Source organism: Brachycentrus maculatus, unplaced genomic scaffold (genome assembly GCF_059751285.1).
Source record: "Brachycentrus maculatus isolate JH-2025_06_01 unplaced genomic scaffold, ASM5975128v1 h1tg000033l, whole genome shotgun sequence".
NCBI lineage: Eukaryota > Metazoa > Arthropoda > Insecta > Trichoptera > Brachycentridae > Brachycentrus > Brachycentrus maculatus.
Window position 1 is genome coordinate 384,285 of NW_028280787.1, and position 14,512 is coordinate 398,796.

Below are 14,512 nucleotides of genomic sequence, written 5' to 3' on the forward strand. Positions count from 1 at the left end.
AAAAAACATAAATTACAAATTGATGATAATAAGGAAGGCAAAGGAAAAAGGGAGTTTAGGGAAGGAGGTAGAGGGAAAAACTAAGGGAGTAGGTGTGGGATTAATTGGAATATGTAAATAACAATAAGGTATTAAGGAGGGTTGGGGAGGGTTGAGGAGTCAAGATTTCAAAATAAAGTAACACAACAGCGAACCAAATGGATAGGCCATAATATTAGGACTATCGGGTAGGCAGAGCGGAGGCGGCTGGAGGCTTTCGAGATGTGGTACTTCAGGTTGTTGGGGATTCATCGGACGAAACATGAAGGAAATAACGAGATATCAAGCAGAGCTAGGGGGTCTAGATGCTTCCTTATAAAAGTAACACAACAGCGAGCCATTGCACAAAGAAGACTGGGAGAGGAAACCACAGATATTATTTTCTATGCAGATGACGCTGTAGTATTCGCTGAGACTGAGAGGGACTTGCAACTACTCTTGAACGCATTCCTTCTTGCTAGTCAAAAACACAACATGACCGTATTCATATGTTTACATTATTTAAAAATTTCAGCGTGCTCAGAGTAGATTAGAATCTAGAAGTAGATTATAGTCTAGGAGAAGGAAACGAAGAAGACAATGGTATACACATGTGAGGAGAATGGACCCATGCAGACTCCCCCACATTGCACTGCAAGGCTAATCCCAAGGTAGAAGAGTTAGTACTATCCAAAATTATTTTTACTACTAATTATTTCATATAGTTACCCAGCGTGCTTCATATTCAATGGTTTATCTATCCTGCAGGCTATTTTGATTCTCAAGTCTTGGTCCGGGAGATTCTTTGGAACAGTCAATCGATGCCATTCCGGTGCCTGGAACAAAAACACGCACTTCAGCCACACCATATATAGTAATATCTTGGCCGTTAAACGTGAAATTCATGAAGGAAATGTGATCAACCTTACACTTCAGGGACCAGCCAAGGGTATAATTTAAATACTAAAGTGAAATATCACTTATTGGCTTGGAGGTCAAATGTATTCTTTCTTTTTATTCTTCACGCACATAATTACAAATATCAACTCCCAAAAACTGTGTTTTACTGTGCCGATGGCACATTTTACAATACTTATTTATAAAACTCTATGAAAGAAAGTTGTTTATGACATACAATCATGCAAATCATTTCAGATCTACTTTTTTCTGTTCTTTCCTCATATATTCGTTCCGCATGTCCAAATCACCTCAACGCATCTTTCTTAACCCTTTCCGGACCCCCCAAAATTTAATAAAAATCTAGGTAGACAGTTACATTCCAATTGGAAAAAATCCTTTGTCCTTTGCTCCACATACTGTTGTAATAGATACGAGTGACAAAAATGTAAGCTTGGAATTTAAATAAATAATACTAATGATGAAAAAATGTCGAATAACATGCGACATAGGACCTAAGAGGAAAAAATCGATGTCAAATGAGATTCGACATTGGACCAGTAAGGGTTAATTTGATGGATAGTGCTTATCTCATGCCTTGCATTATTTCCTTATTTCACCATTCGAACATCTATCATACGTCGTTTTACCGCACTGAGAGATCGCATTTGGACAGCATCTATCCTTCTTTTGCCAACTTTTACTCTGAGTAGGGTTGTGGTCCCGTGGCTAGTGTCCCGGGCTCTTGAGTCAGAGTTTCTCGGTTTGAACCCACTCTACCACAACTTGATACCTATTTCTAATAATGAGCCGCTTAGGCTCACAGAAATAGTATGAAATTGAAGTATTTTTGTAAATAATGAAAGCACGAATATTTCTCTTTTATTTTAAAAAAAGGGAGTTATTGACGATCAAGACTTGAGCTTCTTTGACCACACCCCTTTATCAAAGAAGTCTCATAGAAGTCCAAACAAGTCCATGACGGATTGTAGAAGAAGCGGTTATACCTTTGAAGTTTGAGGGGTCGGTCGCAGGATGATCCTTCCTAGCTCCTTGTCCTCCAGTGCGAGCATCCCTGGGTTCTCGGTGAAGACCTTGATCTTCACAGCAGGCAAGGGTTGTGTCGTACTGAAATCGCCCTGTGTATCCCACCTATAAACACAATCACACCCTTTTGAAATCATACTTCAATACAGATAGAATAGTGTTTTGTACCGCAAACTTTTTCTATTCAAGGTACACCTACCAAATTGAGAATTTTCAGAGGGGCATATTCACCATATTATGGTAACATATTTAACATATTATGTTTAATGCGAAATGTGAGCCTACTTTTTTTTTAAGTATAATGAATATTTTTCAAATGGAGAAAAAACCCTCAGGGTTTACCTAAGAAGATCTGTTTCACAGTAAAAAGTTCAATAAGTGGCTTGATATTTATTTTTAATACATTTTATTACATTCTTAAACTTTAAAAACGATCTCCTGAAAAATCAAGTTTTTTTTATATATGACGTTGTTGAAAGGAGTGAGCCAATTGTGTTATTTTCACAAAACTAGACTTTTTTTCCGCAGCACACCAACTAATCACCACAGTACACCAGTGTGCCGCGGCACACACGCGGCGGAATAATGCAGAAGAAGACGGTATAATGCGACTTTATAATGCGAAATCGGATATAAATTGGGTATTTTTTGACATTTTTGTTTTAAGGCACCCAGTGTAAAAAACACACACAAGCATATTAAAATATACCATAACCGAAATAAAGAATGTTACTTTTACCAAATAAATTAATTATGGTTTTCTAAGATGTAATGACAGAGAAGAATAGGTTACTTACACCGTGTGAATGAAATAACCGGTTAAATTATAAACTATATTTCGATAACTTTAGTTTTATAAGAACTCCATATTTTTGTAATCTAATAAATAATATTTAGAAAAATTTTCTCTTTATTTTAATAATTTCAAATCGTTAAATGTTTTTAAAGATCATTTTTGATAAAAAAAAAAGCACATTGAATCATTGCTGCGAGATCTACGTACATCAATATGTTAATTTTTTGTCTGCTAGCGACATGTTATTTCATTCACTCTAATAAATGTAGTACTACGTGAGAGCAAGACGACTAAGCTAGTCGGATTGATCTGATTTCCGGCCTCACATTCAGTCGCTGAGTGGCAGCGTGTCGGAGTGGACGCACCGCCTATGACTCTAGCGGTGAGTTGGTTCTAGCCGCCAGCTGCGTAATACGATTTCCATACAAATAGGGGTCTTTTGCTACCCCGCTTCGGACCACGTGTGTTTTGGATGATCAGTATGAGAAAGGTTTATACAATACATTGGTTTTGAGGCCTCTGCTTGGTCCGTCTGTAGTTTTTCCCCGCCGTCTACTTCCATTGTGCAGTACACAATTCTGTTAGGGGCGAGAGACTTCAACCCTTTGACCTCCATGACCACCACCTAAATACACATATAACAATATTAGCGTTTTCAATTTGTTTTATTTTTTAATTAACATAAATTGTATACATTTATTTAAATCACAATTTTAAACATATTTCAAAAAATTATTTTGCAAAGACCCACCAAGCCACCTTGTGTGTGTCTTGTCGGTGGAGTTCTTTTTGAATACATTTTTTATTGTTTTTAACCATTTAACCTAATTATACACAGAACAAAAGAGAGAAAAATTAAGAATATAAATATTTTATAATTTTCATAAAATTAACTCTTGATCATTCACCCATTCTTTTATTTTGCCTTTGTTACATATTTTATTTTGACCTCTAACCTCCGTCGGCAACAAATTCAAAATGTTCGGAACGATATATTGCAGTGTTGGACTCCCATATTTATTAGTAATTCTTGTGACTATCAAAGCTTCGTTGTTTGTAAATCGTGTATCATGGTTGTGTACTGAAAGATTTAGATATTTTTGTCTAGTTTGTTGTTTAATGTATTTTTAATGCTACGCTACCAATGTGGTCAGCAACGAAAATGTGCTCCAAAGACCAGAGCAGGGAGAAGAGGTGGGGGAGGCAATGAAGGAGACAATGGTATACGCGTGTGAGGAGAATGGAACCATCCAGACTCCCCCATATTGCACTGCACGGCCAACCCCAAGGCATACAACTCCCGGGCAGACCACCAAAAAGATGGGTTGAGATTGATTTGGGGTCAAATAAATATAAGTGATATTTTCACTCTAATGTTTATAGTAGAGAGGCAGTAGAGGTAGGTAGTAAGGTAAGGTACTACTTAATAAGGTAGGGTAGGTACTGGTTGAGTTTTTGTATGTCATGCGGGTAAGTTAAGATAGGCACTGCTTTTCTGCCTATATGGAAGGCACGAGCCTGCCTACACAACACATTGGAACCGACAATACAGAAAATATCAATCTTAAAAAAAAAATTACTAATAAAGAAAAGAGAAATATTTGTGTTTTTATTATTTACACAAATATTTCAATTTCATACTATTTTTGTAAGCCTAAGTTGCTCATTATTAGAAACAGGTATCAAATTGTGGCAAAGCGGGTTCGAACCGAGAAACTCTGACTCAAGAGTCCGCGACACTAACCACGGGACCACAACCCGACACTGCAGGCACGACGAGGCATGATCTAGGATATTAAAATATAGAATACCTCGAGTTGGAAGGTGAGGACGACATCCATCTTGGTGAGTTGCGTGTCGCCGTCGGCCGAATCCCCCTCTAACTTGGCCAAAGAGCCTTGAGACCTAAAACAAAGTTGCTTACTCAACTTTGGACTCGGATCCCCGCCCCCGTGAGATCTGCCATTGTCCGTCCGACAAGGTCGCAGTCGTCCACCCAACAATCAAAGTTACAGCCAACAAACAAAGTTACAAGTGTCCAATCAACCCGCAAGGTTACAGTTGTCCAATCCACCCGACGAGCAAACATCGCGTCCAACAAAGTTACAATCGCGTCCAACAAAGTTACAATTGCGCCCATCAAAGTTACGATTGATTCCATCAAAGTTACAATTACGTCCAACAAAGTTAAATTGAATCCATCAAAGAAACAATTGATTCCATCAAAGACACAATTGAGTCCAACAAAATTAATTGTGTACAACCAACAAATGATTGTTCCCATCAAAGATACAATTGTGTCCAACAAAGTTACAATTTGGGTCCAACAAAGTTACGATTACGTCCAACAAAGTTACAATTGATTCCATCAAAGTTACAATTGACCCATCAAAGTAACAATTGCATCCAACAAAGTTACAATCGATTCCATCAAAGTAACAATTGCGTCCAACAAAGTTACAATTGTTCCCATCAAAGTAACAATTGAGTCCAACGAAGTTACAATCGCGTCCAACAAAGTTACAATTGTTCCCATCAAAGTTACAATTGCGTCCAACGAACCCAGAAAGTCATGATTGTTTGATCACCCGCAGACCGGTCACAATACACCAAAGGCAACAGACAACATGGAGATATTGCCACAGCGGCAAGGTCGAATGCAACATTCAACATTCCGATCGTATCATAGACAAAGTATGATTTGGTCGAATGCATCAAATTACGGACATCAAACATTTAACATTTAACATAACGGTGCAAAAATCAAAAATAAAACACAGACACACACGGAGTTGACAACATCGATTAGGACAGACACCAAGAGGTAAAAGATTATAAAAAGAAAATTGGCGTTGGGCGGTCAAAATATTCGATTCCAATATCGAAAGGTCGCAAATCAAAAAAAGGGTTTCCCAAAATACAATTTTGTTTGTTTTTTGTTTTATTTTTTATTTTTTATTATTATTTTAAAGTAAGCGAATCACCAGAATCCAAAAGTGAGAAAGCGTTGAAGAAAATTAATGTTAATTTTGCGTGTGTCGAAATGTCATGGTTTCAAAAGCAGTGTATTATAAATGTTATATTTTGTATATTAAAAGCATTGTTAACATTGTGGTATGGTAATATAACACTCTCCTTATCATTCATCCTTCACTTTGTGTAATACCACTTAAAAGCCCTACTTCACAGCTAGGGATTTCGGAATAACCATTCCATCACCGGGTCAACGTACTAAAGCGAAGATTCCATGGTCTCCTATTTTTATGATACTATATATAACCAATAATAAATAAAAATAAAAATAATAAAACCCTTATCCGCACCCCAATGGTGCATAGGGCACTGCATCATATAAACGCAGTGTTATCTTGATCGTTTACACATGAAGGAAAGGTGATCAGCCTTCCGCTTCATATACCAGTCCAGGGTAATATTGAATAAATGACAGTGAAAAAATCACTTATATTTATTTTACCCCCCTTGGGAATCGAACCCGGGACCTCCAGAACGGTAGCCGAGCGTGCTGACCATTACACTACGGAGGCGGACAATAATAAATAGCTTATTGAATGTATTTTTTTGACATTTCTACATAGGTGAAGAAGAATATGGAAGTCGATGTTTTAAAGTTAAACTAACAGGGCTTATGACCTGTCAGAGGCTGGTTAAATTAAATGATCAAATTTAACTTCAAGTTATATTTTGAAAATATTTCCATTGTGATTTCTTTATCTTCTTTCTCTCTGATATTATTCAAACAATAATATTTTTGTTTTTTGTTTTTAAGATATAAATTATAGAGCAGACACCGCTGCCACACAAAACACGCTTAGAGTGTCAGAAATGAAGACTCTGAGAAGCATAACAGGCAAGAGTCTTCGAGACAGATTGAGAAATGCCAAGATCAGGGAAATATGCGAGATTGAAGATGTCGTTAGGTGGGGAAGGCAACGAAGAAGACAATGGTATGCGCATGTGAGGAGAATGGAACCATCCAGACTCCTCCACATCGCATTGTACGGCCAACCCCATGGTAGACGACTCCCGGGCAGACCACCAAAGAGATGGGCCGATAGCTGGGAATCGACATCGCAGGAGGCTAATCCCTCTTAAAAACAGGCCGTAAGGCCTACAATAAGAAGAAGAAGGAGAAGAAGAAGAAATTATAAATAGGAGAATATAGTAATTTCACTTTACAGTTGACCTGATGATGGAATGGTTATTCCGTAACCGGTAATGGTGAAGTACAGTTTTTAAGTGGTATTACACAAAGTGAACGATGAATGATAAGGAGAGTGTAAATATCGTTTTTAGTCTATTTGAGTGTTTGTGCTAATCTAAGCCTCTAGCAGAACTGATAGTAAGTCAGCATATTTAGTTAAGCAATAAAAGCCCAAGCCACAAAATTATTCAATAAAGATTATTTTAATTTTAAAATAAAAATAAGTGATTTTTTAAACATTTAATATCACTATGGACTGATACCCTAAGCGCAGGGTTAATTAACGATTAAGATAACACTGCGTCAATGTTGTGCAGTGCCCTATGCACCATTGGGATTCGATAAGGGTTTAAAGATCATTTGCACTGCATCTTCTCAAATATCATCCATGCTATTGGTTTGGTGAAATCAGTCCTTTTCTGTTTGTTTTATATTTTTTTCAGTAAATTTTATACAAAATCTATCAAAATTTTCTATCAAAATAACATATATTAAATATAAAACCTTTGCATTGATCATTTTTGGGTATATTAATGTAAGCATGACTAATTTAGAGAACTAAAAATGTTCTCACAAGTTAACGATAACATCTGTAGTTCTCAAAACTAGTCGTGCTTACATCAATATGCTCAAAACGTGGTCTTATGCAAGTGTTTTATTTTTATATTTAAATCATTCTGTTATTAAATTGATACAAGAGTTTTTATTTGTTTACTACCACGTGTTATAGGAAAACCAAATTGGTATTTTAATGTAAAAAAATTAAAATGCTTAAAAAGGTCGAAATTGGCCATTTCGTGAGTTGGGCTGACATTGTATTGAGTGACTTATTTTAGAAAATAACTATTTATTTACTTATCACATTAATTTCTGCTAAAATGTATATAGTTTTGTCATTGTGAGTTTTTTGAAATGTATAAAAATAAATAAAATTATGTAAATTCTTTAATATCTATAGCTTTTTTCTATGCTAGCTAAAACTAGCTAATAATATAAATAAAAATCATCATTGGCTAAAAGTCTATCTCAAAAACAGCTGATAAAAGTGAAAAAAAGGTGAATAAAGATGAATTTTATAGCCATGAAATCGTATGCACTATCGGAGAGCTAATAAAATTAATATTATTTTATCTATCACACTCTTATACAAGGATTTAAATAATATATTATACTAAGAAGAAATTCATAAGTCATAAATAAAAATTGGTTCAGTTTTTACATTGAACATCTTGTCAGTGTCTTACTGACTTAAAAATGGACTCAGCCATTTCTATATTTCGAGATTTGCAAATTGCAAATTGAGAGATGGGTGTTGCCTATCATAATGGCAGACAGACATCCCCAAATTGCACTGCACGGCCAACCCCAAGGTAGATCACCAAAGAGATGGATTACATGGGAGGAGAATGGAACCATCCAGACTCCCCCACATTTAATTAACTGCATTGCCAACCCCAAGGTAAAAGATTCTCAGGTAGACCACTAAAGAGATGGATTGACAGCTGGGAATCGACATCGCAGGAGGCTAATCCCTCTTTAAAATAGGCTACGAGGCCTACACCAAGAAGAAGAAGAAGAAGAAGAAAGAAGAAGTGTTTTCTACAGCGTGGCACATAATAAATCACCCTATTGGAAAATGATGAAACTTTTGCATATGGCATCGTACGTCAATCATGTTTGACTTCTGTAAACTAGACAGCTGCAGTATACAAACGGATTAATAAAACGGGCACTGATGCGCATCAACACTGGCGGCAGCCGCTTGACGGACATCATCTTTTCCGCTTAACGGAAAAATTATAAAGGTTCAAATAAAGATTTCCGTTACACAATTTTTTTTTTCATTTATTAAAAAAGTTATTCAGAAACAAAATTGGATGATTAATTTTGCGCCACACAGAATTTTTTCGTATACTGCAGTTGTCTAGTTCACAAATCGCTCACTCCTTTCAAGAACGTCATAAATCAAAAAACGTGATTTTTCAGGAGAGCGTTTTTAAAGTTTAAAAATATAACACAATGTTTTAAAAATAAATATCAAGCCACTTATTGAAGTTTTTACTGAGCAACAGATCTTTTTAGGTAAAACCTGAAGGTTTTTTCTCCATTTGAAAAATGTTAAGTTTATTTAAAAAAATAATTAAACAATACCTTTTCTTCAAAATGCAAAAACAACGTTTTCCGCCCTATAGCGGGTAAATATTAAGTTAAAAATATGCCTCTTTTGCTGGGATATAGTACATTTTCTGGGCAATCCGAAAACATGCACAACTGAATATTGACGATTTTTGATTAATGACGTTGTTGAAAGGAGTGAGCGAAATGTCAAATATGATTGACGTAAGATGCCATTTTTCATTATTTTTTTAAAGTGTTTTTATTATTTACAAAAATACTTAAATTTCATACTATTCCTGTGATCCTAAGCGGGCTCATTATTAGAAAGAGGTATCAAATTGTGGTAGATTGGGTTCGAACCGAGAAACTCTGACTCGAGAGACCCGACACTAACCACGGGACCACAACCCGACACAGTTTGCAAAAATTATAACATCTTCTGATAGGGTGGCACATAGTAAATGGCACATAGTAAATGGCACGACCGAAAAAGACTTGGCACGATCAGATCAATCAGAACCTAAAATCTGGCGGTGTCAAAAGTCTGCGTAATCGGAGGGCATGTATGACTAGATGTATGGATGTGAAGGAGGCTAGGAGTGTATGTCAGGACAGAAGAGTGTGGCGTTCCATCCTCTCTGCCTACCCCTGCGGGGAAACGGCGTGATGGTAGTAGTAGTAGTAGTAGTAGTTCTGATAGGGTAATTAATTTTGCGCCACCCTGTATTTGCAGTCTTGTCGCTTTGTGACCAACCAGATAATCAATGGTAGTTGTATGTATAAATGTGTGTACTTACGATGTTATGCGTATAAAATGTTATTATTGTTTTTTTTTTTAATAAATGGTGAAAGGCAAAAATAAAAATGACTTACTTTAGATTTGTGCTAACGGCTGTTTGTCTAGATGGGAAAAACAAACAAAAAAATCAATTGACAAGCGTGATGCACCAACCGTGGACCTTTCTTTGTCTTTGAAAAGAAACTATGAATTTTTATCTATGGATAATTGTTTGCCAAAGAGACGTAACATATGTATAGAGTCCTCCAAAACCATCCTGCGTTCATTTTCTTCATTTACCGGATCATTCTTCAGTTATTCTTACACTGTATTCATTCATTCAAACCCTTATCCGCACCGCTATGGTGCATAGGGCACTGCATCATATAAACGCAGTGTTATTTTGATCATTAACATGAAGGAAAGGTGATCAGCCCTCCGCTTTATAACTAGAACCAGTCCAGGGTAATATTGAATAAATATTAGAGTGAAAAAAACACTTATATTTATTTGACCCTCCCTGGGAATCGATTTCGAATCATCTGATTTCTTCATTCCTAACTAACTAATTAACTAACCATCACGCCACTTCACCGCAGGGGTAGGCAGAGAGAATAGAACGCCATACCACTCTGTCTTTGCAAACATTCTTCGCCTCTTCCACGTTCATGCATCTCCTCTTACATACCCGCCGATTATTACGACTCCTAACCTGACCACATTCAAGTATTTGGCATACCTGATCGTGCCATGTTTTTCTCGGCTTTCTTCTGTTCCTTTTTCCAATTACATTCAATTTCTGATTTCTTCATTCCTAATCCTGGAATACAGTTCATATTTCTATCTGCACATTCGCCTTCTAGATTCACAGTCCTAATTTTACATATATACAGCTCTCTCCAAATGGACAAACCATTTATTATAACTGCAGACAGTTGGTAGAATTCCATATTGAATTGTTGGGTAATATATCCATATATAGTGTATAGTGTTTGATAATGTCTTAATAAGAGCAAACGCGTCACATGTTATCATATTTATGTAAATAAAACTAGAATTCAATCCAATAACCGTGTTTAATTTAGGATATTCTTCTTCTCCGTCTTAATCCTCATTGCTGAGGGCTGTGACCCTTGCAGAAGCAATGACTCTTCTCCAGTTATCCCTTGACTGCGCTGCACGTAGCGCTCCAACCACTGAGGTGCCTGCTGCTGCCTTTATTTGATCGGTCCATCGTGTGGGGGATCTTCCTCTCCCTCTCTTTCCCTCCAGGCTACCGATCACAACTAGTCGTTCCAGGCTATCCTCGTTGCCACGTGCAACGTGTCCAAAGAACTGGAGAATCCGTCGGGTACAGATATTGGCCAGAGACAAGCCATCCAAGCGTAGTTCCTGGCGAATGGACTCATTGGTGCGTCTAGCTGTCCATGGAATTCGGAGCATGCGCCTCCAACACCACATTTCGAAGGCATCAATTTTTCTCCTTTCTGCTGCTTTTATAGTCCATGTTTCAGCAGCATGGAGAAAAATGGAGTGGACCAAGCTCCTGACAAGCTTCATCTTGGTGTTGTTACTCACACCAAGATGAAGCCAATTTAGGATATATTAGCCAACAATTGCACAAACCAGAATCTTCCTCGACCCTCCCAAATACACCTATCTCAGCTGCACAGTCCTTGTGATCTCTGCTTTCCCAACCCTAGCATACAGTCCTAGCTTCTAGTCACACACGCTATGTAGACTCTCAGGCCTTTTCTCCCATATATACTGCTCTAACCATTCTCTCCACATAGCCAAACCATCTTAAAAACCATTCTTTATCTTCCCAATTATACCTGTCTCAGCTGCACATTCAATTTCTTCATTCTTAAGCCTAGCAGACAGTCCTAGCTTCTAGCCATACATTTAGCATAGGCCCTTGACATCAACTATGAATTGTATTCCAATGTGTAAAATTGTTTTCTTTTTATCAATAAAGAAAGGTCCATGATTTAAATCTAGTGCAATCTAGGAATAAAAAATACACATACAATTGTGTGTGTATATATATATATATATATATATATATATATATATATATATATATATATATATATATATATATATATATATATATGTATATCAACAATACTCTATAGTCTATAAGTATCGATGAAATCTTTTAAATAACATAACAATTTATATGCAATATTGCGCCCTAAGTGATGGAACAATTTAAAAATCATGAAAACATTTTAATTGAAGGAATTCATAGAAAACCATGAAATGGTACAATTATCATAGTAAATTCTTAGGAAACGCTCAAAAGTGCGTGTAGAATAAACAGAGGTCATGTCTGGTCACCATTGGGGCTAAATATGGTCGCAGAAGATGTGCTTTGTGGCACGGCTCAAAATATTATATATTACAAAAATTTGTTTAGAACAGATTTTGGTTAACGGCACTTTTGAGTATTACACAATAAAGCTATAAACTCTGCCTCTATTATCCATACAAGTATTTAATAATAAAACTATATATATGTAAAAGAGCTATCAGTAAATGGATAATGGAGGTAGGTTGAAATGGTCACTCAAATTTACTTCATATACTGAGTGACACAAAGGTAAATTAAATTCTTTGGTATTTTTGGCACTGGCAGGCAGTATGGTGAATAATGATTGAAGCCAATGGCTTGTGAATATGACCAGACTTATATTTTCCCTTAGTATGGAAGATATGCTAATCATTATTTCATTCTTTTCCGTCATTCCTCATTGCTGAGGGTTGTGACCCTCGTGGAAGCAATTGTTTTATATGGACACCTTCAATATACATTTTTGTGAACTATTTATTTATAATTTTTAGCTATGTAAACGTGATAATTAAGAAAAACAATACATTTTAAGCACATGTTTAGTCTTAAAAAAACTTAAAGGGATGATTTTTTTTTAAAGTATCCATAGTTTGTAGACGTGATATGGTTGTGGAAATAGTGATGTATATATATATATATATATATATATATATATATATATATATATATATATATATATATATATATATATATATATATATATATATATATATATATATATATATATATATATATATATATATATTTATATATATATTAACATATGTCGCTCACTCTTTTCAAGAACGTCATAAATCAAAAAAATTGATTTTTCCGAAGAACGTTTTTAAAGTTTAAAAATATAACACAATGATTTAAAAATAAATATTAAGCCACTTATCGAACTTTTTACTGTGCAGCAGATGTTTTTAGGTAAAACCTGAAGGTTTTTTCTCCATTTGAAAAATATTTAGTTTTTTGAAAAAAATAATTAAACTATGCCTTTTCTTCAAAATCCAAAAACCACACTTTCTGCCCTGTAGCGGTTAAATATTAAGTTAAAAATATGCCTCTTTTGCTGGGATATAGTACATTTTCTGGGCATTCCGAAAACATACACAACTGAAAATTGACATTTTTTTATTTATGACATTGTTGAAAGGAGTGAGCGATATGTGTGTATATGGTATAAGCTTCTAAAGCAAGTGAGTGTAAAAAATATCCTTTAAATTCAAATATTCAAATCATGATTCTAACTAACAATCAATGGTTGTTCATCATGGGTAGAATGGTGGATGTTGCAATGTGTATAATCTCTATAAATACCCAGACTTTTAGATAACTATCTTCACCATAAATATAATTCAATAAATTATTGATAAAATTAAGAAAGGTGTGTTGAGATGGTTTAGCCATGTGAATCAAATGAGTGAGGAAAGAAGGGTGAAATAAATTTATGAGGTGAATGTGGTTGAAAGTAGGGGCAGAGGAAGATCAAGGAAAAATTGGCATGATCAAGTATGTCAAACACTATATATGGATATATTACCCAACAATTCAATATGGAATTCTACCAACTGTCTGCAGTTATAATAAATGGTTTGTCCATTTGGAGAGAGCTGTATATATGTAAAATTAGGACTGTGAATCTAGAAGGCGAATGTGCAGATAGAAATATGTACTGTATTCCAGGATTAGGAATGAAGAAATCAGAAATCGAATGTAATTGGAAAAAAAAGCAGAGAAAGGCCGAGAAAAACATGGCACGATCAGGTATGCCAAATACTTGAAAGCGGTCAGGTCAGGAGTCGGAATAAACGGCGGGTATGTGTGAGGAGACGCATGAATGTGGAAGAGTCAAAGAGTTTTTGCAAAGACAGAGAGTGGTGTGGAGTTCTTTTCTCTCTGCCTATCCCTGCAGTGAAGCGTCTTGATAGTTAGTTAGCTAATGTCAAATCAAGAATTAAAATAGATGTAAAACTCCATTGCAATATTGAAATTATATGACATTACAAAGATGGACGATTAATATGAGTGATATAATTCAAATTTATAGGATATTTTTATATTTTTATGTGTACCTACTTATAATAATTTATTAATATAATAATTATTTAAAAAAAACTAAGTGTTCATTTATTTATAATACAGTAAGCCCCCCTACGCCTCCGCCTCCGTAGTGTAATGGTCTGCATGCTCGCCTACCGTTCTGGAGGTCCCGGGTTCGATTCCCAGGGGGGTTTAATAAATATAAGTGATTTTTTCACTCTAATATTTATTCAATATTACACTGGACTGGTA

General features: G+C 35.6%; 1 protein-coding gene across 4 annotated transcripts in view; it reads right to left on the reverse strand.

The window, feature by feature from the left end:
* The window catches only part of Cadps (calcium-dependent secretion activator 1), a 97,636-nt gene that overhangs the window by 41,615 nt on the left and 41,509 nt on the right, over window positions 1-14,512 (reverse strand). For 3 of the 4 annotated variants that reach the window (XM_088273753.1, XM_088273745.1, XM_088273736.1), the window contains exons 11-15: window positions 9,972-9,998; window positions 4,570-4,717; window positions 3,262-3,383; window positions 1,923-2,067; window positions 748-854 (exon numbers count right to left, since the gene is read on the reverse strand). In XM_088273753.1, the coding sequence (XP_088129879.1) occupies window positions 748-854; window positions 1,923-2,067; window positions 3,262-3,383; window positions 4,570-4,717; window positions 9,972-9,998 (549 nt within the window). The remainder of the gene's footprint in view (window positions 1-747; window positions 855-1,922; window positions 2,068-3,261; window positions 3,384-4,569; window positions 4,718-9,971; window positions 9,999-14,512) is intronic. The other variant, XM_088273762.1, reaches the window with a different exon arrangement.